The 25,306-nt window shown below is 40.8% G+C and overlaps 1 protein-coding gene and 1 long non-coding RNA gene across 2 annotated transcripts; both read left to right on the forward strand.

Annotated features, from left to right (window-relative positions):
* Positions 1–111: 111 nt before the first annotated feature.
* LOC119898525 (unconventional myosin-X-like) lies at positions 112–16,488 on the forward strand (the record flags this gene model as incomplete). Its single annotated transcript, XM_038712669.1, is given in 29 exon segments — positions 112–194; positions 681–783; positions 1,280–1,358; positions 1,482–1,608; positions 1,688–1,805; positions 1,997–2,103; positions 2,224–2,512; positions 2,654–3,502; positions 3,694–3,817; positions 3,897–4,038; positions 5,122–5,226; positions 5,362–5,457; positions 5,550–5,643; positions 5,903–5,958; positions 6,608–6,750; positions 7,230–7,424; positions 7,701–7,858; positions 7,953–8,073; positions 11,737–11,885; positions 12,202–12,350; positions 12,444–12,651; positions 12,776–12,912; positions 13,106–13,229; positions 13,627–13,912; positions 13,915–13,979; positions 14,619–14,795; positions 14,896–15,087; positions 16,007–16,022; positions 16,025–16,488. Coding segments are annotated over 29 exon segments (4,578 nt in total), but the record flags the coding sequence as incomplete, so codon positions are not given.
* A 7,219-nt stretch (positions 16,489–23,707) lies between these two features.
* LOC119898526 lies at positions 23,708–25,021 on the forward strand. Its single transcript, XR_005443580.1, has 3 exons — positions 23,708–23,965; positions 24,680–24,732; positions 24,980–25,021. It is a non-coding gene; the product is annotated as an uncharacterized LOC119898526 (long non-coding RNA).
* The last annotated feature ends 285 nt before the right edge of the window (positions 25,022–25,306 follow it).

Consider the following 25,306-nt stretch of genomic DNA (forward strand, 5'->3'; position numbering starts at 1 on the left):
TATGCTGGGGAGGTGAGTTATACATAACCGCATCACTTTATGTTAGCTGTACTGTATAAGTTAATGTGGAAAGTCTGGGAAATTTAAAATGAACCTGTCTGTCTTGGTCAGGTCCTATATGATGTTCGAGGGATCCTGGAGAAGAACAGAGACACCTTCAGAGACGACATCCTAAACATGCTCAAGGACAGCAGGCAGGACATTCAGTTACATTAAATGAAGAGTTGTTTGGATCTGTAATAAGTCCTGAGATTGTATTAAGTTATAGGGTCAATTCAGTCATTCAACAAATAAATGCTTTGCATGCTTTGCATGTCCTTCTGTTTACCCAGTTTTTTGAGCTGGTATGAATCTTGATGCAAATTTATTCTACTTATTTTAAAGACTAATATACACTGTTTTTAGGTGAAAACCATAATCCAAAAACTAAATATACAGAAATGTGCTTCTGACAATGTCTGATAGGCTTGGAGGACAACTGAATCGCCCCAAAACTGTAATATCACATCTCATTAAGAAATGTCAAGTTCTCTCTTGCTAGCAATATATTGATACATTTCCTGAAAATGTCTTTATTTTTCAAGAAAAAAAAATCAGCTACAGTTTCATCGATATTATCAGTATTTCCACTAAAATCACTTATCATGTGTGTGATACATTATATTTCTGCTGCTTTGCAGGCTGGACTTTATCTATGACTTATTTGAGAAGGTCGGCAGCAGGAACAATGAGGAGAAGATGGGAACAGCCAGACGCAAACCTACTGTGAGCTCCCAGTTCAGGGTGAGTGATGCAAGCAGTTTGAAATTATTAGAGACCCAACGTAACATGCAACTCGCAACAAAGGGTTTAAACCACAGGCGGCTGAGAGAATAGTTATGTATACATTTCCGTGCTTAGTCTAAAAAAAATATAATTAAAAAGAAATTAATGACAATGTCCATCGTATTTTCCCAGAACTCACATCTTCAAATTTCCTGTTTTGTTTGACACAGTGTAAAAGATAAAGATATTCACTTTATAGTGATATAAAACAGAGAAAAGCAACAAATCCTTACATTTTAAGAAACAAGGAATAGTAAATATTTGCAAAATAAAGTAAATGACTAATTGTTTCAACCCTACTGAGACATAAGAGCTGAGGATGAACTATTTCAAGAAACTATTTTTTCAAGGTTCTTTTTGTACATGTAATGATCATTGAAGGAGTAACTATGGTCATTTTGTTCAACAGCATGCAAAAGAAAAAACATTTTTTTTCCTTTCTCTGTCTCCTCAGGACTCCCTCCATGCTCTCATGGCCACTCTGAGTGTATCCAACCCTTTCTTCATTCGCTGCATTAAACCCAACATGAAAAAAAGTCTGTTTTTGTCTCACACCTCTATCGGTTCTCAAATTCACATTGATACTGTCTCAGAGCCTGACTGACAATCACCCTCATTATATATTAATGTTATATAATCTTTCTTATTTTACTTGTAGAATCCAAATGTGTTTGACCCAGAGGTCGTCCTGAACCAGCTGAGGTATTCTGGGATGTTGGAAACTGTGAAGATCCGTCGGGCTGGGTTCCCCGTCCGCAGAACTTTCAAAGATTTCTTCTCTCGGTGAGTATCTCTGTGTCTCTGAATTTTCACCCATCTCTCTCTCTTTTGTTGTCCCTCACACTTCTTTTCTGCCTACCAGGTATAAGATCATTCTGAAAGACAAGGTACCAGCAGCAGTAGATGATAAGAAGAGAAGCACAGACCTTCTAACCAAATATGACAAAACCAAGAAAGAGTGGCAGTTTGGCAAGACTAAGGTAAGATTTAGTAGTTTTTGGCAACAACCTTTCAGACTCTAGAAAGCTATCGTGACAGACATGATGATGATATGATGATTTGAACCACCAACACTAGTAACAATGATGATAAACATTATCCGTCATTTAATATGTTTTCTATACATGACATTAGATGTCTTCAAGATAACACTCCACCTTTTGTTCTGCAGGTGTTTATGAAAGAGTCTCTGGAGCAGCGTTTAGAGAAAGACAGAGATGAAATCCGACGCCAAGCTGCCATGATAATTCGAGCCCACCTACTTACTTTCTCTGCCAAGTAAGACCCTCCTAATATGACATTTTGGGCATTCATGTACAAGACGGTGCCTCTCTAATAGCTACAAAAGATACTGTGTGCTAGTCCTTCTGTTTTATGTTTTTCCATTTTTGTCTAAAGGAAGCACTTCAAGCGTGTACGTGCCAGCGTCGTCACCCTCCAGAAACACTTCAGAAAGCACATCCAACGCAGACGGTTCTTGAGGCAGCGCAAGGCGGCGCTGGTGCTGCAGAGACACAGGCGAGGTCAGGTTGCGCGTTCTCTAGTTCGAAAACTCAGAGAGGAGAAGAAGAAGGAGGAGGAACAGAAGAAGACAGAGGAGGGAGAGAAGAAGACGGCAGGCGACGGGGAGCAGGAGGAAGTGAACGAAGGAGATGAGAAAAAAGATAAATCCTCTGAGGAAAATTCAGTGCGTCAAGTTTAGATTTTTTTATATTATAACCGTGGATTGTGCAGCTCATTCTCCTCCCTTTGATTTACAGAATTAAGACTGAAAATAAAATTTTTGGTTTGTTCAAATTGTTAAATATTTCCATTCCCTCCACTCTAGGACGAGGCCCGGCAGATGGAGGAGATCCTGCAGCTGGAGCGAGAGATCGAGCGCTTGCAGAAGAAGAGAGAGGACGAGGTGTCCCAGCTGTGTGAGTCCTCCAAACAGGAGCTTCAGCTGCGCCGGGATGCTGAGCTCAAACGGATGAAGAAGGAGGCGTCGCGTAAGGCCACGGAGCTCATTGACCTCCTGAACTTTGGAGGTGTGGATCCTTCTCTGGGAGCATCCGCATCCAAACCTGCTGCAGAGGCGAAAGCTCCCAAAGCCGCAAGTGCTGCCAGAGATCCGTCCAAAGAGGAAGAGGTGGACGAGGGGTTTCACGCTGAAGAGGAGTGCATCCCTCTCCCTGACTTCCCTCCTCCTGCTGAGACAGACACTCCTTTGGATCAGGAGATATTTGCTCACCTTCCTCCTCCCCCGCCTGCTTTTGCAGAGGGGACAGTGCCTCCTGCGCCACCTCCTCCCTCTCCTCTGCCTGCAGACGGCGTGCCTGTAGCTGGAATTCCTCCCCCTCCTCCTCTCCCTCCACCTGAAGATGGCTCGGCTGCCCCTCCTCCACCACCACCACCACCGCCCCCTCCCCCAGGAGAGGGAGGCAAAGCAGAGCCGGAAAGGAAGGTGAGTATGGTGGAGAGCCTCGGCGACGGCGAGGAGCCTATCTACAGCATGCCGGCTGACACAGAGTCAGATTATGACCAGGAGGAGGAGGAAGGGTCCGTCACTGCCGGGGACGACAGCTCCGTATCAGGGAGCAACCGCGGGAGTGCCGCTGTGGCGGACGAGGAGCACCCGAGGAAGTCGACCTGCACCAACGCCAGCATCGAGTCCTACAGAGGCAGCTCTGACTCTGTGAGGACACACACTCACACGCATCCTCACACGCGTGCACGCAGATATGTATGAACAGCTGAACAGTGAAAATCTTTTGAATTTTTACTCAGTATTGTTAAAACATCTGACAACGTACTGTACTTATAACCACTGTTGTGTTAATTTGTTGTTATACAAAAACTAATTCATGTTGTTGTGTGATGTTGCAGTATGCAGACAGTGATGATGAACATGACGGCATGATGGACACTGATGAGGAAGTGACTAATGGCAGAGTAACCCTGTTTAATGGAAATGGACCACCATATTTTCACGGTTACCTCTACATGAAGGGTGGGTAAATATCCTCTGTGTTTTTAAACTTGTTTTCTGAAGATGTCTTTAACTGTCATTTTATTCTCTGCTCCTTCAGCTGGTCTGATGATCCCATGGAGGAGGCGTTGGTGTGTGCTGAAGGATGAAACCTTCATGTGGTTCCGGTCCAAACAAGAGTCTCTTAAGTCTGGCTGGCTCTACAAGAAGGGAGGAGGCCTCTCCACTCTCTCACGGAGGTTGTTGTAGTTGTTACTGAGTGTAGCCTGCATGCTACTTGAATGAAACCAAAGTAACAAGTGTTGGAAGTGCTGTCCGGAACAATTTTGATTTGAAAACCTCATAAAGTAGTTTTGTATTTGTCCATGGGTTAATAAGATCCTACAAAACTCAAAATCCTTTAAAAAGTAAAAAGTACAGGAGTTCAAAATGCACCTTCATCTAACTTAAAGCACTGCTTTTCTTCTCATCTCTTTAAAAACAGATGTTTGGCTGCTTGATGCATGGTGGCTTGCTTGTTAGAAAGACTGTCTTGCAGTTTGAAGACAGTGTGTGAATGACCATCTGTCATTGATGAATAAGCCCCTGTGTCCTGTTGAGGTGTTCATATGTATATCTAACCCGATGCTTTGAACCCTCTGCAGTGTTGGAAGACTTCAGTTTCCTACTCAAGCTGATGTCCTGAGATTTTACTTTTCAAGTCTTAGTTAATAATCTAATTTAAAGAAGTAAAAAGCTGATTGTTTAAAATATATTTAGGGTAAAAGTCTCTGAGTTACATTTCGGAAAAGAGGAGGACATTGTTTGATGCTTGTTTTGGTTTGGTACACATTACACATTGCTCCAAATATTAACAACAACAAAAAAAAGAAACAAAAAGAAAAACAAAAGACACAAGTTCAATCCAACATGGGACCTGGACATGCTGAAACAAAAAATGGTATGCATGAAATTAAAACATAACACAGAATAAAAGGTCATGTTGTATGTTATGTTATAAGCCATAGTGGTCCTGCAAGTTGTCTTTATGAATATGTGATCTCTATGAATTGACTAGATTAAAACGTAACCAGATTACTATATAATCAAAAATATTCAGAGACCTAAAGTACATTAAAAAAGCTATTGCTACATAGATTTTGTGTATAATTACTTTCACCCTTGTCTACATATATGTAGTATGTCAGAGGTATTCTTTATCAAGAAGCTAACTTTGTATTCCAGACAGAAATGTATTATTTGTAGAGTCACATAAATTTGTTTTCTTTAAATTGTTTAGAGTGGGTTGCCTTGGCCTTTATTTTCATTGTCTAATTCTACCTCAGAAACTGGAAGATGCGCTGGTTTGTGCTGAGGGACAGCAAGCTGATGTACTACGACAATGACAGTGAGGAGAAACTGAAGGGAACCATAGACATCCGAGCCGCCAAGTAAGATTTATAGGAAGTTCCAGTGTCAAATAAAACCAACCATATATCACATGTGATCCCTTATTCACTGTTCTCTGTTGTCTAGACAACAGCTGCAACATCTTTCAGACATGTACACTGTTTGTGTTGTTACAGGGAGATCGTGGATAATCATGAAAAGGAAAACGCTCTGAACATTGTGACGGATGAAAGGACCTATCAGGTGTTTGCTGAGTCACCAGAGGATGCAAGGTGTGTTGGAGACGAGTGATTTTGTAGAAAACAGCAACATGTTTCTATTTGTATCTGAGTAGATTCTAACTTCTGATTGTCTGTCTGTGCAGTGGGTGGTTTAATGTGCTCAGTAAGGTGCGTGTGTGCACTCCTGAGCAGCTGCTGGAGATGTCCCATGAACAGGCTAACCCAAAGAATGCTGTGGTCAGTCTCTCAAAACAAGATGACAACAACTTATTGTTTTAAGTTATTCCTCTGTCACACTCAATGTCATGGCTTTTATGGAACAATGCATGATTTTAGATCACTTTGTGTTGAGTTCGATTACTTTGCAATTGCTAATGTTTTGCAATTGCTAATGCACCATTAATGATATTTTAAATGGGAAAAAATTTTAATAATAAAAAAATAATAACATTTTAAATGGTTCTCCCTTCGTCTTCCTTCTTCTTTTGTCCTTCAGGGAACTCTTGATGTGGGGCTGATTGACTCTGTTTGTGCTTCAGACAACCCTGATAGGTAAGTTGGATCAGTCATCCTGAAAGGATATCCTGATTCAATTTTCATGTCGAGGACCATTTTTGATTTTGTTCACGTTTTTCAAATTAATACATAATTTATAGATAATAAGATTTTTTGATGTCAGTTCTTCCAAATAAAAGAGAGCTGATTTCTTCAAGCATGCATGGAAAAAGCATATCCACTGTAGTGTAGTGTTTGAGGACAAAATTAACATAAAAAAATAGATTTGAACAAATGACACACAACAGACCTGCTTCTGTCTCTTTGTTTTTCTTACCTGGAAAACTTGAAAACTCAATATGCCATCACTATCTATCTTATTTATACAACCCTTAAAGGTGCAGTAAGTGATTCTTTTTGCAAAATCCAACACCATGAAAAAAATCATGATATAGACCAAACAACAGCTCCAGAAAGTAAGCTGAATGTCTGTGGGCAAGTCATTTAACGTTAGCTGTATTAGTGTTGTGTGCTTGGTCCGAGCCTCTTTGTTTGTTTACTGAGCCAGGGCTATGTACAAACACTGGGTTTATTTTCAGTGCACAGCTAGCGAACCGTGAGGAGATATTCACTGAATCTGACAAAAAGACGTACTTTGGATTAGAATCGCTTTCTCCACCTTTAAGTATCCATTTGACCTTTGCAGGCCCAACTCCTTTGTCATCATTACGGCCAACCGTGTGATCCACTGCAACAGTGACACGCCAGAGGAGATGCACCACTGGATCAGTCTGCTGCAGAAACCCAAAGGTGACGCCAGGATAGATGGGCAGGAGTTCCTTGTCAGAGGTGAGTATGAATTTTTTTTGGCAATATGTGTAAACCTTCACGTGTACTTCTCTATCGGAGGATTTCATTACTCTTTAGGAATTGTTTGAATATTATGAGACGTAAAATAGGATCAGTTATTGATGTTGATAAATGTAAAGTTGGGAGCTTCAAAGAGTAGTCAGTTTACTTCTTATAGCCTATTTTACCATTTAAAATATCAGTGAAAAAGTGGACAAAGTATAAAATATGTGTAATAAAATGCTTTTTAGAGAGTGATGTAATTTCCAAAACAATAAATGTTCTTAAATATTTAAAATATCATGTTGTGAGAGATTTTTGGTAAATGTATCCATTTTAAATATGAAACAGGGAAATTCTTACTTATACTTTTTGAATTATTTTTCAAATCATTGAATAATTTTCCAAACCTTGTGTTACTGTAATAAAACATTACCTTCTCACTGTCTTTTCTCTCTTCCTGCCTCGTCATCTTTCAGGCTGGCTCCAAAAGGAGATGAAGACAAATGCTAAGAGCACCTCCCTGAAGCTGAAGAAGCGCTGGTTTGTTTTGACCCACAACTCCTTGGATTACTACAAGAGCTCAGAGCGAAACTCCTCCAAGATGGGAACTCTGGTCCTTAACTCCCTCTGCTCCATCATTCAGCCAGATGAACGAGTGCACAGGGAGACGGGTGAGGAAAGAGGAATGAAGGGAAAAGACAGAAAGGGCAAATTTAATTAGGGATTAGATATAGGAGGTTTGAGACTACATGTAAAGAGATGATTCTGGTTTTATATTATTTATAAAAAATATACTGGATTTCATTAAACTAAAGAAAGGAGAATGATTATATCTGTGTTATAAAACTGAAACATCCCCTTAGTGGAAATATTTTTTATTTCATTTTGGGGTAATAGATACTACAGATGTACTACAGATGTGATGACTGTAATGAATGTTTTCACAGGTTACTGGAACATCATCGTTTACGGGAGGAAGCATTCCTACCGCCTTTATACCAAGATGCTGAACGAGGCCATGAGGTGGACCGCTGCGATACAAGGGGTCATAGACAGCAAGACCCCCATAGAAACTCCAACTCTGCAGCTCATTAGAGACATCAAGGTAAAACACACAGAGATATTCCTAGTTAAATGTTGATTTTCAAAGTCATAATCATAAACTCGAAATTGAATTTGATCTCTTTGTGCCCTCTCAGGAGAACAGCGTTAACCCAGACATTGTGGAACAAATGTACAGGAGGAACCCCATCCTCAGATACACTCAGCATCCTCTGCATTCCCCTCTTCTGCCGCTCCCTTATGGAGAGGTCACCAGCCGTGAGTAAAGCTTAAATTCAATGATCCACACATTAAAAACTGAGTGTCTGAGTGTGCCCCATCACCCTTGTGGTCACTTGTGGTTCACTGCCAGGTAGTAGACAAGAGTATCCAACTTTGGAAACATGCCAACAGAGGTAACCCACACTTGATGCACACTTTTCTTAAGGTGGCTTTGAAGTAATTTTCAGAGCTAAGAATATCCCACAATTCACCACGGTCACCACAACATCAGTCCGGTTGTTGGCAGTGCACCTATAGTCTGGTTTTAGGACTGACGACAATCAGCAGACGTGAAGATGTTTATGACATGTTGGATTCAGCATTATTATTATTAATCTCCAAACACACAGATGTTTTCACATAATATTAAGAATCTGTTCTTCTTAATGGGACTGATGAGAAAAATATTGCATATCTGACACTATCAAGATTAGACTAGACAGTGCAATTTCTGGAGAAATTGCAGAGTGAATGCTGGCTGTTGAAGACTTATGCTAAACTGGATTGCTAACCTTAAACTTTGTATCATTTTGAATGATTCACAGTTTTCAAAAATAAATTTCTGGGTTACAACCCCAGAATGCAAGCTCTCAAGCTGCAAGCTGTAGATGCTCCTGTCTCTTTAAGACCCCCCACCCCTCCAAAAGCCCACTGTGTTCTGATTGGCCAAGATCCTGAAGCAGGATGATTATGCTGAGACAGAGAGAGAGGTGGACTATAAGACTGTGAGACTGTGAGACGGACTGTGAGACAGAGAGACAGGTGGACTATAAGACTGTGAGACGGACTGTGAGACAGAGAGACAGGTGCACTATAAGACTGTGAGACAGAGAGACGGGTGGACTATAAGACTGTGAGATGGACTGTGAGACAGAGACATGTGGACTAAAAGAATGTGAGACGGACTGTGAGACAGAGACAGGTGGACTATAAGACTGTGAGACTGTGAGACGGACTGTGAGACAGAGACATGTGGACTAAAAGAACGTGAGACGGACTGTGAGACAGAGACAGGTGGACTATAAGACTGTGAGACTGTGAGACGGACTGTGAGACAGAGAGACAGGTGGACTATAAGACTGTGAGACGGACTGTGAGACAGAGAGACAGATGGACTATGAGACTGTGAGACAGACTGTGAGAAAGAGAGACAGGTGGACTATGAGACTGTGAGACGGACTGTGAGACAGAGAGACAGGTGGACTATAAGACTGTGAGACGGACTGTGAGACAGAGAGACAGGTGGACTATAAGACTGTGAGACGGACTGTGAGACAGAGAGACAGGTGGACTATGAGACTGTGAGACAGACTGTGAGACAGAGAGACAGGTGGACTATAAGACTGTGAGACGGACTGTGAGACAGAGAGACAGGTGGACTATGAGACTGTGAGACGGACTGTGAGACAGAGAGACAGGTGGACTATGAGACTGTGAGACAGACTGTGAGACAGAGAGACAGGTGGACTATAAGACTGTGAGACAGACTGTGAGACAGAGAGACAGGTGGACTGTGAGACTGTGAGACAGACTGTGAGACAGAGAGACAGGTGGACTATAAGACTGTGAGACAGACTGTGAGACAGAGAGACAGGTGGACTATAAGACTGTGAGACGGACTGTGAGACAGAGAGACAGGTGGACTGTGAGACTGTGAGACAGACTGTGAGACAGAGAGACAGGTGGACTATAAGACTGTGAGACAGACTGTGAGACAGAGAGACAGGTGGACTGTGAGACTGTGAGACAGACTGTGAGACAGAGAGACAGGTGGACTGTGAGACTGTGAGACGGACTGTGAGACAGAGAGACAGGTGGACTGTGAGACTGTGAGACAGACTGTGAGACAGAGAGACAGGTGGACTATAAGACTGTGAGACAGACTGTGAGACAGAGAGACAGGTGGACTATAAGACTGTGAGACAGACTGTGAGACAGAGAGACAGGTGGACTGTGAGACTGTGAGATACAGAGACCCAACTGTTCAGAAAGAAGAGAACAGTGTGTGTGGGTGTGTCTGTTTGTCTCTCTCTGTGTCTGTTATTAGTAGTTGTAGTAGTAATTAATGCAGTAGTAGTGGTTGTAGTAGCAGATGCAGTTCTCTGGATGTAGTACACTTAACTTCATTCAAGAAATAGCTTAACGTCTGTCCACCAATCGGAACACAGGACCAAGTGTGTGTGTGTGTGTGTGTGTGTGTGTGTGTGTGTGTGTGTGTGTGTGTGTGTGTGAGAGAGAGAGAGAGAGAGAGAGAGAGAGAGAGAGAGAGAGAGAGAATGTGTGTGCGTGTGTGTCTCCCTTTGATCTTTCTCTGCTTATTATCATCACCTGGGCAACCAGCTATCCTATATAGACAGATAGGAATCTCTTTCTGAGACTTTGCCTCAAACAAACCTCCCCAGAGACGAAATGACTAGACCGAGAGCGGCAGAAGGCATTGGTGAACAATATGATGTATTTTTTGTTTGGATAAACTTGAAAAAAGTGACCACTTTGGCGAGTTGAAAAACTGGTACCTTCTGCTCTGGTCAAGAAAATTTGAGGAGAACTTACAATGGCAGCCAATGGATGAATTTTCTGTCACTCTTGTCCTTTGGAAGGACACAGAGACAAATCTATAAGTCCGAGGGATTTAAAAAGCCCATTTGAGGAACCACAACAAAATTTACTATGTTTCTGGTGTATGAAGAGTTAAAATTGTGGTCAAGTCAGCGAGTTAAAGAGAAAATTCTAAGAAGATTTTCTGAGCCTGCTACACTGTAGTGATGATTTCACCCACTCTAATTCACACAATACACACCCATTATAAACTCAGAAAAGAGCTCAAAAAAGCATAAAACTTTGACAGTTACCGTGAACAAACCATAAAATATATCAAAAAGCTGAATACATCATTAATATATTAACTTCTTGTGACCAATTTACAGTTAAGTCAAGTCAAGTCTGTTGCTCAAAGTATGCTGAACTGGTGAGCTTTCAAAGTGGAGCAGGTATGAGGAGGATTTCGATGTCTCTCCATTCACTTACAATGGGAGAATTTTCCTGGAAAACCTTGAATATTTTGAAAAGTATTCAAGGTATCAATGACAAAAGTAATAGCACCCCATTCCTCATTGAGCCGGACAACTTGGAGTTTCTATGTCAAAAGCTGTGGGACTAGTTAGCGGACAGAAAAACGTGACGGAAGAATAATAAAGGTTAGCAATAACATAGGATGCGAATGCTTGCAGCATTCATACCCAATAATATTAAATATCATATCCTTTTATCAAAGATTTCGAGAAATATATTCCATCCTTGAAAATTGTAGTATAACCTTTCAAAAAATAAATAATTTTGTGCTTCTTTATGTACATGTGCTCTCAGCTCCTGAGTGTGCATTTTTTTACTTGTTCAAACAACTAATCTGAACTGGACTGTGTAATGTACTACTGTAGTATTTGTATTTGCGTGAGTGACGGGATGTCCTTATAAATCAAGTGTGTCCCAGTGAGCTTTGATAAACTTCCACACACAATACCGGAAGTGAGGGTCCTTGGACGGACCCTTTTCTTCTTCTTCCTCTTCATCATGCATGGCCGCACCTCTTCTTTTTTCTTCCCTAATGAACATTGTGTCTTTGTTCATTTTTTGCTTTGCTTTTGCTTTGTCTGTGTGCAGTACAAAGGCAGCAGGGATATGCCAGTCTGCAGGATGAGGCGGTACGAGTTTTCAACTCACTGCAGGAGATGGAGACGCTGGCAGACACGGTGCCTATCATTCAGGGCATCCTGCAGACCTGCCAGGACCTGCGCCCTCTCAGGGATGAGGTACTTTATTATTCAAGAAAAGTCTACTTTACTTTCTTCTCAAATCTTAGTGGGAAATTATTTTTATGTGTTAAAATACAGATAAAATTTAATAAAGAAATGCAGGAGTAAAGGTGACACAGTAGTAATATAAGTATTACAAGTTTTCCGGAATGTTGTCTATCCTAGCATTGCCTATGAACTTGTGTCTTAGTGCTTTTTCTACCATAAGATATACGAACATAATGTTTCTGCAGTGGTCTGACATGTTTGTTTGCTGTTAAATGCTGATTTAAACTTTGAATTTCTCAAACCCCTCCATACTTCTGTTTTTCAGGTATATTGTCAGGTGATCAAGCAGACCAATCATGTGCCTCAACCTAACAGCCCAGCCAATCGGGCACACTGGCATCTGCTCACCTGCATGAGCTGCACCTTCCTACCCAGTCGTGCCATTCTCAGATACCTCCGCTTCCACCTCAAGAGGTGTGTGTCTGTCTGCATTATAGATTGTGCTTTTTTTGAGATATAACTCAGGGACATAAATATGTTATAAATCTGTATTGTGATCTGATTCAGGATCCGTGAGCGTTTTCCCGGCACAGATATTGAGCGTTACGCCAGTTTCATCGGGGAATCCCTTAAGAAGACCAAGACTCGTGAGTTTGTTCCCTCTCAGGAGGAGATCGCCGCCCTGCTGGTGAGACAGGAGATGAGCACCACCGTCTACTGCCACGGGGGAGGCTCCTGCAAGATCTCCATCAATTCACACACCACAGCTGGAGAGGTGCACATCAAAACGCACACACAAACATACTGATGCATCCTCCTCTCAGTCAAATATTATCCCTAATGGTTGAATTGCAGTGTGCTGTTACAAACTGGTCAGTGTTGTTATGTTGCTGCTGCAGGTTGTGGAGAAGCTGATCAGAGGTTTGGCCATGGAGGAGAGCAAGAACCTGTTTTCTCTGTTTGAACACAACGCCTTCACAGACCGAGCTTTGGAGAGCAGAGTGATTGTGGCAGATGTTCTGGCCAAGTTTGAAAGGTTCTATGAACAGTATATAAATGTTTTCTTTCTTTCTTTCTTTCTCTAATCTGTAATAATTATATCTGCACAAATTTCGATTGTTTGATGGTCTTCGGTGTCATATGGTCTGAAAACTAAAGATTCCATCTTACTAGTTTAGCTGTTAACAATATGTTGTGGTTGTTTTGAGCTGCTTTACCTATTTTTCCAGACTGGCAGGCAGCGAAGAAGAGGAGGAGGAAGGAGAATGGAAGCTCTACTTCAAACTCTACTGCTTCTTGGATGTGGAAAGCATGCCAAAAGAAGGAGTGGAGTTTGCTTTCATGTTTGAGCAGGTGAGCTTCACTGTACAGTATGAGAAGTAACTTTGTTTAGGCTTTATTTAACTCTTTAAATATTATTACAATAAACACTGCTGCATGATTGTTGTGGGACAGTTGTTCTTCTCTTGCATAAAAGTAAGTACATTGCAATTCAATTTACTTTTTTTTCGGACCAGGTGTGGTTGGTTCTATAGTCAATAAATTGGTTACCAGGGCACCAGGGAAACACACCAGGGAATATCATATTGCATTAATATATTATATACCATAAATAAAATGTTTACTACTTAGTAACTAGTTGAGAATATTACATAATGATTGATGTGATGCTTTATTAAGTAAAAAACTGTGATGTAATTCCATTAAACTGCTTCTTCAATTTTATTCTTCTTCTCTTTCTTTCTCTCAGGCCCATGAATCTCTTATAAGTGGTCACTTCCCTGCCTCAGAGGAGACTTTGCAGCACCTTGCCGCGTTACGTCTCCAGTATCTCCACGGTGATGGGGCAGGTCGCGCCGGGTGGAGCCTGGGAAGCGTTTATCCGATTGGTCGTCTGCGCAATCGCATCCTCCACTCCACCAAGCCCGGCGTGGGGGCGGCAGGCGGAGCTGGAGGAGCTGGAGGAGGAGGACCAGGAGATGGGAAGGGCACTGCAGGAGGTCAGGGAGTTGTTCCACCTGGGGCAGAGAAACGAAAGACCCGAGCTTCCTGGATGGCACCCTGAGGAGAAGCTTTAAGACTGGTTCACTGAAGAAGCAGAAGGTCAGTGGCGGAAATAAGATTTTAGCCCATTTACTGCAAATCATGTGTACTTTATATTAAACCTGACCACTTTGCAACCACAAAAGGCAGATTTTTAAAAAATTTGGTAGATTTGAACAAAGATTACAAAACTAAAGCTAGCTTCATGAGTCTACTAATCTTTTTTCATGTAGTATGGAAATGAATGGGAACAAATACTGTAGTTGCTTGTAACTTAAAAAAATAGCACTATATGATTGTGTGATCTCATTACTTTAAAATACCACTTTCATTATCATTTCTATCATCACACCAATGTTTCTCTGTTGATGTCAATGTAAATATAAATTCTGACTTTGTGGAAGCTCAGGAGGCCTTAGTGAATTGGACAGTCTTGTAATCCATAATTTTACCCATGTCCACATGGAAATATTTATTCAGATTGTGTCATAGCTGTCCTGTGAAATCCAGTCCAGAGCTGTGTTTCTCCGCTGTAGTTTTGGAGTGTGACAAGTCTCATGTGGTGGATCTTTGCATTCCCATAAGCTCAGTCAAATCATTCTGGTTCACTAAATGACAGATGGACCTCCCAACAAACTGGATTGCTGTCTGATTGACCGATTGTTTGATAGTTTGACGGAGTATTGGCTTGGGTTGTAGGTGGAGGAGGAGCAGATGCTGGAGATGTGGGTGAAGGAGGAGACGTCTGCCACACGGACCAGTGTTCTGGAGAAGTGGACCCGGCTGCAGGGCATGCCTCAGCATCAGGCCATGCTTAAATATATGAGCGTTATCAAAGAGTGGCCTGGGTATGGATCTACTCTGTTTGATGTGGAGGTGAGAAGATAATAGAAGAAATGTTGGGTATCAGAGATTTGTGCAAATACCTGATGATAACCTCTTGTTGTCCCTGCTCTCTTCTCTTTTGTCTCTATAGTGTAAAGAGGGCGGTTTCCCTCATGATCTGTGGCTGAGTGTGAGTGCGGACAACGTGTCAGTGTATAAACGAGGTGAACCTAAACCGCTGGAGACTTTCCAGTATGAACACATCACCTTCTTTGGGGCTTCACAGCCCTGCACCTACAAGATCATCGTGGATGAGAGGGAGATGTTCTTTGAGACGCCACTGGTGAGACCTCATTATTAGGGCCCGAGCACGACCGTGCGAGGTCCCTATTGAATTTGTAAAGATTATATTTTATTTTTTAGGGCCCGAGCACGACGTGCGAGGTCCCTATTGAATTTGCTAAGATTTATTTTTTTTTTTTTTCTGCAAAGTAAGCTCCATTTTGGGGACCTGAGCATACTCGAAAACTCACCAAACTTTGCACACATGTCAGAACTGGTGAAAAATTTCGTATTTTATGGGTTTCGTGCATGGGCGTGGCAAAATGACTCGCTAGCGCCACCTAGAAAATTGGAAAAAATTAGCCCCTCGTTCACGTTCAACCTACATGCACGAAATTTTCTGGGGACATGTATCATATCAAGACGCACAAAAAAGCCTCAAGAACCCATACCCTAAAGTCAACAGGAAGTCGGGCATTTTGAATTTTACGGCCATTTTTGGATGATTTACACACTCCGTACTTTAACAAACTCCTCCTAGGGATTTAGTCGGATCGACGTCAAATTTCTGCTGTGCCTTCTAAAGGCATTGACGATGAAAAGTTGTGCTATTTGCGAGTTTTTGTCAATGGGCGTGTCTGTGGCGTCCATGATTCGCCATGAAACAGGAAGTTGTTGTAACTTCAGTGTACATGCTCACATCTGGACCAAAGTGTACATGTAGGATGAGAGTCCCACCCTGAACACATGTACATGCCGACATTCACCCACAGTCATAGCGCCACCTGCTGGCAACAGGAAGTGACCTTTAACGAAGCAGCCCCCGCCGCACGTTTCACCTACGTGCACGAATTTGAATTTTCTTTAATTTACCTTTTATTTCTTTTTCACTTCATTCTTTTTTTCATCCCTTTTTAGTGCTGCACTAATCAAGATCACGACTCATATATTAACCGACCACTTTTTCTCTCTCTCTTTAGGTTGGCGAGATCACCAAATCATGAGGGCCTACATCAACATGATGGTGAAGAAACGCTGCAGCATCATGTCAGTAACCAGCGTCACCAGTTCCTGGGCCAGGTGATTCCCACCAACCAGTCAGAGCCCTCGGGTTCATACAGTGGCAACAGATGCCTCAGCCCCCCTTGCATTGGTTGGTTGGTTGGTTTTGATGGAGGCAGTCGCACCAACCAGCTAATCCTCTAGGTTGAATCAAGGGTGTTGGATGATCATCTATGATCAAACGGGGAAAGCAAGATAGAAGTGGACACAGAAGCCAAACGCACACTCTACTGGCCTGGGTTTCACATGGGATAGGGGATAAGGGATCTATTTAGAAATGAGCATGACAAAGAAAAACAACCTGTATTTTGGGACGGTCTTTTCAAATACATAACCCCCCAGTTGTAGTCCTGCATGTAGATGTTCAAGCACACTCCAAACTTCTCTCCGTTTTTTTTTTCGGACAAAACTCAGTAATAACAAGCACAACTCTGCCGCCCAGTCCCTGCCTGTCCCAGGTGGCTCCCTTCCCTCCCCTCAGTGCACTGCCAGACAGAAGAAAGCCACACTTTCTCAGTTAACTCTCTTTCTTTCTCACTCCTCCAATTTTAGTCTCTCTCTTTCTCTTCACTGGCCCCACTCCTGTTGCATCTTTGTTTGGTATTAAGTTGTAATGCTGAATTCTTGTTCTTGCTTGCTTTCTCTCTGTTGTTCTCTTTCTGTCGTTTATCTGTGACATCCGCTGTTCTTAGATCTGTCTGTGACTGAGAAAAAGGACTCAATGATGATTCTTCTTTAGGGCTACTAAAGGGAAAATGAGCTCCCTGCCCCCACATAGTGTTCACTTGCTCACTCATCAGTGCCACCGTGTGGCCACAAGAAGAAAACACAGCTAAAGGAAAGTGGCTTTAAGTATTTCTGAACATGATCAAATAATTATTCTTGAGAAGAAAGAGTAGAGGTTTTGTTTTGGAGGCTCTCTTGTCATGTTTAGCTTGACATGGAGAGTGTGCATGGTTAACAGTCTCACTTGGCCTTTACTTGAAGAACAGTATCAACCAGAATATAAGACAAAACATTTCCCTGTCTATGTCTACATATAACACACGCTGCATATCTACTGTATATTCGTATACATGTACACTTAAACTGAACCAACATTTATCGTTTTGTACTGTATATCAAACGTTATAAGAGTTATTGTTGAATTTGCAGTGGCCACTGCACTGTACAGTATATAGATGCTATACTAAATGCAATGTGACACCTCCAGTGTAAATTACATGCAAGTGAATGGTGTTAATAATGACCACTGTATGTCTGAATATGATGCCAATACTGTACATTATTCACTGGCTGTGCCATTAATGTGACTCACAGAGAAATAACAATTAATAGTAAAAACACAGACCATAATGAGACTGGCTGCTATGGTATGTTTTCATAGTGTTTTGATGAATTGGTCATTGTTGTTATCTGTGGGACTCACTCTGCAGCATTAATTGGAGCCATAAAATACTGTATATCCTTGTCTGCTCATGCTATTCTCAGTTTTTCTTTACGAAGATCAGTGACTTGAACAATAATGCATAAGCGCTCCCCTTTGTCTGTGTTTCCAACCTGTTTATGAACGTGTGAGTTTTATTACTGATACTAATATTATTACTGTATGCCCCCTGCTATCTTAACCACACTGAAGTGCTGTGTCTGGAATGCTGTTGTGTGTGTGTGTGTGTGTGTGTGTGTGTGTGTGTGTGTATTTATGGTGTAATCCAAAACGTTGGAAAAGAAAAGAGAAATGAAAAAAGAGAATTGGTTTTACTGTGTGTATTTCTTGGAAATAAGACGTATTTACATGACTAACCTTTCCCAAGAATGATGTTGTGATTGTGAGTTAAGGGGAAAAGCATGGGATTTCAAGGGAGGGTTTTGGGGTAATTTATTTCGTATTGAACTGTATGTAATTGCAAGGTATGTTTGGGAGGATAATGTATTAAAAATATAATGGATTTTTTAAGGCTCAGTGTAAGAGGAGATGAGACACTGTGAGGATGTGGGATCAGAAATGGTTTAATTGTGCACTGGGAATGCTGATTATGCTTTGTGTGCGTGTGTGTGTGTGTATGTTTTGAACTGAAGGGGAAGTCACTGTAATGTTAACATCACATTACTCTGTGGCACTTCAGTTAGATGGCAGCATCCCTCATGTGTAACACCTAGAGGACAAAAATGTTTCCCCACATCAAATATCCAGGGGGAACACTTAAATATGTCTAACAGCTACACATGGTCCAAATATAATTGAGTTAACTAGTTTCTGTGTCAATAATAATTTCAATATTTGCCCTGCAAGCAGTTATGGTTTGCTGCTTTTCAGGACAGATATTTAAGTGAAGTTGAACTTGTTGAACTTGTAAGGTGAAATTGTCTACTGTCTATCTGGAGTGCCACGTACAGGGCCTGAAGCCAGGATATTAGAAACACTGAGGTCATAAGTCCAAATGAGTCAGTGAAAACAAACTGTATAATTTGGATCTTATGTTGTCAAAAGATTTTATTTCCCAACATGGTCTAAATACTGTGTCAAGACCTCCCACATTACCTGGAATAAAACTTGGCTTGCAAATATTCAAATTTAAATATATATTTAGTCTAAAATTACAGGAATCAGCCTATTAAAGTATCCGTGTATATGTTTTTCCTTTACTACCATTTCGAAAGTTCCCAAATTATTAGAAAAAATACCAAGGACATGCCCTCAGTGTCTTCAATGGTAGCTGGCCTGGCTGCATACACACAGCCCACTGGGATCCTCCTGCCTATAGAGTTAAAATAAGCAGAACTCCCTCACAGGTTCCACTTTGTACTTTTGGTTATTTTAGTTTTGGCTAAAATGAGAGGCGAACCAGAGAAAGCAACCCATAAGCCATAATTAACGAGGAACCTGGAGCTGTCTGTTCTAGTTATTCTATATCTATGGTTCTGTCTGTCACTGATATTACACTGAGTTGGAAGAAGTTGCCCCATAGTTGCTGAAATGTGATTGATGTGGATACTAAACAGAACAATGAAATGAAAATCAGATTTTGACGTATCTGATCGCAAATCTGTTTCCAAGGGCAACTTCATCACAGAGGGTCCTGTTATCAGCCGCAGGCGGCCAGAGTGGGGCCCATTCTTATCTCATGTTATGCTTATTATCATCATTACATAGTAAAACATACTGTGTTTTGTTTAAAAAAAAAAGAGAAAGAGAGAGATATGTGTGTTGTACCTTTTTATTTGTAACTGGCTTTACAAAATTATGCTTTAATAAATTATTGGAATTATTGTCCTCAATTTTATGTTGTCTTTGTGAATTTATTTTGTCACACATTGTCTATTGTAATTACTTAAGTGCAATTTTGATGTAACCTACTCCATTCCCTATATGATAGTTATAGTCTACTTCTACTGTGCAACATTTCAGATGGCAATATAATATTGTACAGCCATAGTAGTTACTTTACAGATTAAAGCAATAGTTTAAGATTTTCAGAAATATGCTTAGCTTATTCACTTTCTGGCAGAGAGAGGATTGATACCACTCTAGTATTTGTTAAATATAGTTAGCTTAGCAAATTGTTTTTACAATTTGGTTTTTGTACAGATTAAACAAACGAGATATAACGTTCTATTTAGTGACCTTTAGAGGTGCTTTAGTAGGCTAGGTGGATTTTGTCCCCTTTTGACAGAGCTAAAAACAAAATGTTTAAGAGACATATGGACACTCCAGGAGGTTACTGCACCTGGCCGAGAAATAGTCTGGCACGTAATACCTCAGCGTGTCATTTTCACACTTGTATGATTAAACTAAGATATGGGCCTTAATTCATGAGCTTTAGAGGTGGTGGACTTGTTACCTTCGGACAGAGCCAGGCTAGCTGTTTCCATCTGTCCAGTCTTTGTGGTAAGCTAAGCTAACAGGCAGCTGGGTGTAACATGTAACTTATGGCCAGGTTTTAAAATTTTCAATTTTCAATTTCAATTTTTCAATTTTTCATAACTAAATTCAAATTGGCTTAACTGAACTCCCCCCCCAAAGAAAAATCGTCAAAAGCCATGAACATGCAATCCTTGGTGCTATGTTCCTCTGGATGGTAATTCCAGGGGAGGAGGAGCAACAACAATGTTTATAATAAAACCGGGGCAAAAGAGGACAGAAAGTCAGGGTCATGTGCAAACCAAAAGATAATATTATTACAATATTGACAAGAAGGGTGAATAAACACAAAACTACTCTCTCAAAAGAAGAAAGCGACGAAGCAGGTATGGCGATAATCAACACAGGTTAAATAACTAAAGGAGCCATGTTCAACACTGGCTGAGTATACAAGTGAAGTCCTCCCACCACTAATGGGGTAACCCAGACACCTGGTTCTGGACTCACGGAACCCAGCCGTTGTTCATACCACTGGTTCAATGGTCTGCCACTGTCCGTTGGCCTGGCTGAATAGCAACGATCTGCTTACCGGATTTTGGCTCCTGGTCTGCTCAGCAGTGTGGTCTCAACAGGTAGAAGAAGAGAGTGCTGTGAAAAACCCAAGCCTTCTTAACCTCCAGGCACTGTGGTAATCAGGCTCACCTGCTGCCACTCTCTCATGCAACAGAGGCATGGGGGAAAGGCCACTACCTGAGAGAGCAGAGAGCGAGAGAGAAGGAAAACACCCCAAACCAAACATATGACCCTAGGGTCACTTGGTTTATGAGTCCTGTGCTCTACTAATTAAGCTAACCAGTGACACTGAAAAGTCCTCTGAAATGATCCTAAAAAAACTTACCTGCCGACCCCTGTTTTCAGCTATGGTTTGTTATCTCAAGATGATGAGAAATTATTCCGTTACCACAGGAAAACAACATTCATTATCACGAGATCTTGAGAAAATGATCTCTTTATCGTGGGACAACAACAGTCGTTATATCGAGATCTCAAGATAATTATCCCGTTATCATGAGTAATGAGTAAAAAAAAAATTTGAATGGATGGCCGCTTAGGACTTCCGTAGAATGGTTTAAACTAATACCAACAGTTGTTTAGATTGAAGGCGGTTAGCCAGGAATCTATAGCTTATTTGCATTGTAGGCCTATAACATAAATTAATCATTATCATAAATTAATCAACATAATAGCTACAATGTCAAATGAGATCTATCAACAGTTTCAGAAAGCCACAGAGAGGACGCAAGTCAAGGTGAGCTCCTGGCAATACAAGCAATCATTCAACATTTAGCCAACATTACATGTTTGGTATCAAAATTCATATGATACCTCTGGCTGAGTGAGCTCGAAACTACCTTCAAAAGACAGTAGCCTAATTTCAGAGGGTAAGCCATGTAAACCAAGAACTGAGCAGGAGAATAATTCCAGTTTTAAGATCATGGTGATCAGTGATGCACAGTCTGATGAAAATATAACATATGGTTCTATTTTTCACCTTTATATGGTTAAATTACGTTAGCAATAAGCTGCAGTAAAAAGTGTGGCTTATTTAAACAACAGGAAACTATCTCATTAAAAGATATACATCAGTTTTCCTTGTTTTTTGTGTGTCACTGTTAGACCTACTTCTGGTCGGATTTATTTTTCTTCCATTATATTTATTTTCAAAATAACAAGTTGTTTTTCTAGGAATGATAGGCCTAAAGCAAACCTCATTTAACCGTACTAAAAGTAGACTAGTTATCACACACTTATTGTAGGCTACAGCAGGGGTGATTTTAGACGAGTTTTAGGGGTGCCTAAGTAAGTAAGTACCCCGAAATTTAATCTAAAAAATAATACAATAATTCATTATTATTTTCCGAAAATGACTTTATTTGTCCTCTGTTAGATTTTGGAAAAGTTAGAGAAGGGGCAATCAATTAACCTACAGTTTCATATGGCTTTTCTTATATTAAACGGGTTTAATGTCCTTTTCAGTTTCTAATGTTTTATTATGATCCGTGACCGCACTGGCCATCCTGTCAGCTACAGTGGAACAGTTTGTGTGTCTGTCAGTCTGGGCCTGGGTCTCTTCAGCAAGTGTTCCTCTTCTGCCACTACACACATACAAGCTACGCTTACACATGCGAACTGACCACCCAGTGTTGCGGTGACAATTTGGATTTATTTACGAATTAAAAACATTTATTGGAAGTTTTATTCTTTTTACATGTTTTACATAAGTTTACAGCATTAAACTTTGAAATGTATATTGTAATAGGCTATATATAACTTATTGGGAGAAAACTGGTAATTCTATGTAAAATCTGACGTTGAGCACCCCCATATCGCCAAAATGGCAGGATTCTTGTTTCGCTGCGAAGCTTCGACTGTGAGATTGACAGTCGAATCAGGCTCTGCATCGAAGCATCGAATCTTCGACTATTTGGGGTCAGTCCTAATAACAATTAAATAATACTGATAAATTCAACTGAATCAGCAACAAAAAACTTCTTCCTTAAAAGAGAAAGCAAGCATGTAACAAGATTTAACTGAAATGCAAGAATGAACACTTAATTTAGGGAAACACTTTCAACACCCTCCCTCCTCTGAGGGAGTAAACACGAGCCTACAGCTCCACATTTCCCGAGCACACAGCTCCACACTGCTGTCTGACCTTAACTGGTCCACTGACTCCATAAGTGTTATTTACACTGGGAATGCTGGGGACATGTCCTCACCACATTTTGAAATGGCTGATTTTGTCCACATCACTTTTTTAAAGTATTTGTTAAAAACATTGTGAAAAACAGCTTGCACCAAGAAATGTTAACTAACAAATGAAAATGCTTTGAGAAACGTTTTTTTGCACAATAAAAAAAACTTGCAATGCAATATAGTTTTCACTCATATAAAAAAGACATTTCCACTGTAAATTGGACCAGAAAATGTCTCCAGAATGCAGGAAATTACCAGTTATATGCTCAAATCTTCTGGGTGAGGACCCCTAGACCCCCCTCACATATATTTCAGCATTCAACAAGTATTGAATCTAGATAGTGCTAAAAATCTTCTTGTCTTGTTCTCGTGCATTGTCATGTCTCATGACCAAAATGTATCATCACGCTCCTAATCTGAGCCCTTATGTCCCCACCACTTTTCAACACAAAGTGACACCCTTGACTGACCTGCTCCGCTCTTCACCCGCTCCGCTCTAGCAGGCCTACTTATTCTCTCCAATACCTTTTGCAAGGTATTGTATGTATGCTACATTCTCATTAGGGGCTAAGCACCCCTAAAGGTCTGATCCTAGAATCGCCCCTGGGCTACAGCATTTTGAGAAGAGGAGTGAAATGATGACATTTCAAACATGCAGACTTAAGCACATATCTTTATTGTTATTAGGCTACTTTTTTAAATGTGGTATAAACAGTTAATTACTAAAACCGTACAAATTCATGTGTAGAACTACATGTTCGCTCAAATATTTGTCAAAATATTTTTCTTGGCTAAAAAACAGACACAGACGGTGCTTATGTATTGTGGTACATGACCGTCTGATTATATGTCATTGAAAGGAGCCTTTCAGTAACATTTTGAATGAAGGACTTCTGTGGTACTTTTAGCCACTTAGGCCTCAGAAAAGGATCTACTAGTCTACTTCTTGCGCCATGCCTACAAGAAAACATACACGCCTTCCCCACCTTTGTCTCTGGTGCGTAATGAGCTTGCGAAAGGAATTCAGCCTTTGGTTCCTTCTCGGCAACTTCTCTGATCGAGTTTGAGCTGCGACCGGAGCAGCGTCAGTTCCCCTTTCTGCGCTCACTGGTTTCTCGAATCTAATAACAACACAATAATATCTGGAATAATCTGTGTCTAAGTGGTTGGATGATGGATTTACGGATTTTTCTCCCTGCTCTTCTACTTGTCTTCGGATTGGCGACAGTTTGGGCCCAGTCTTCCGCACCTGGCGATGGTAGGAAATGATTTAATGCGTCACTATTTCATTATTAGGTCCCAGGTTAAATGTAAAGGATACAGAATCAAAAAATGATTGAGAGACTTTTCTTCGGACCTTAATTTTCTCTATTAAGGAAAGTACTGTTTAGCTCTTCTGTATCTTACATTTACAAAGATTAATGGGAACAAATCAAGGCGTAAGCAACCAAAAACTTTTTTGAGCTGTGTTGTTCCTGTGTCACACTTCCAGTATTTGTAGTTTCTGTTTGAAGATTATTTTCTTAAAATAATTCAGAAAATCTTAGGCTACATAAAAGCAAGATAAATATTGATTGCATTGATATCGTTGTGTCTTTCAGGGTAAATAAACTAGCAGAAATAGCTACAAACAAACCAGCCACACAAGAATGAGAATGTTTATTAACACCTCAATTTTACAGACCTGTGGCTACACAAGCCCCACTGTTGTCCTGTGTAGTCTGCTGATAAAACATGACTGGTCCAAAATCTGTGTTTTACTGTGCTGTGTCTCCATGGAGAATGTCCCAGGAGGATTAGCTGTAGTTACAAAAACCACAGTGAGCACAAACCTTCAGGTCTCAATTAATCTGATTCTATGTTTTCTGCTAATCTCTGCAAGATTAGAGTCACTTACTTTCTCTTGTGAGGCAAAAAGGACATCATGTTGTCCCATATTTGTTTTGGTTAAACTTACTTTTTTGCCCCACAGTGTGTGAGACAAAGAATGGGACAAGCTGTGAAGATTGTCTGAAAAACGTGTCGGTAAGTCCTGGGACTGATTACATGGATTTACATTATGTGTGTGCTTATATGAAAAAGAAAAGCAAATGGCTCCTCCTCCACTTCCACATGTTAGACTGGTTTAGGGTGTAACTGATGTGTCTTTCATTCCTCCTCCCCTATTTTCTACTTTTTATATGTGTGTGTCCTGTGTTTCCCTTGAATACCTCTGGATTCAATATTTGCTCAAATAATAACAAGGTAATTATGTGTTTGGTTATTTTTACAGTGCTTGTGGTGTATCCAAACCAAGTCCTGTATTACATCCAGTGAGAACCATCCTTCCACCGCATGCATTATGCCCACTGAATGATGCACGCTGGGGGCTCTGCTGGAGTAAGAGAGTGCACGTGCACACACATAAACACACACACACACACACACACACACACACACAGTAAACATAAGCTTGTTCAGGAGAGGTAAGCTAAATGCTTATGCCATGATAAACTGAATTACATTAAATGAAAATGGGTTTATCCAATGATACCCTGACCAAAATGACTCCACCAAAAGATAATCATTTTCAAATGACATAAAACAGAAAAGCAGCAAA

The sequence above is a fragment of the Micropterus salmoides genome, unplaced genomic scaffold (genome assembly GCF_014851395.1).
Source record: "Micropterus salmoides isolate LMB-PRFRI ecotype aquatic unplaced genomic scaffold, ASM1485139v1 Ms_hic_scaffold_1185, whole genome shotgun sequence".
In the NCBI taxonomy this organism is placed as follows: Eukaryota; Metazoa; Chordata; class Actinopteri; order Centrarchiformes; family Centrarchidae; genus Micropterus; species Micropterus salmoides.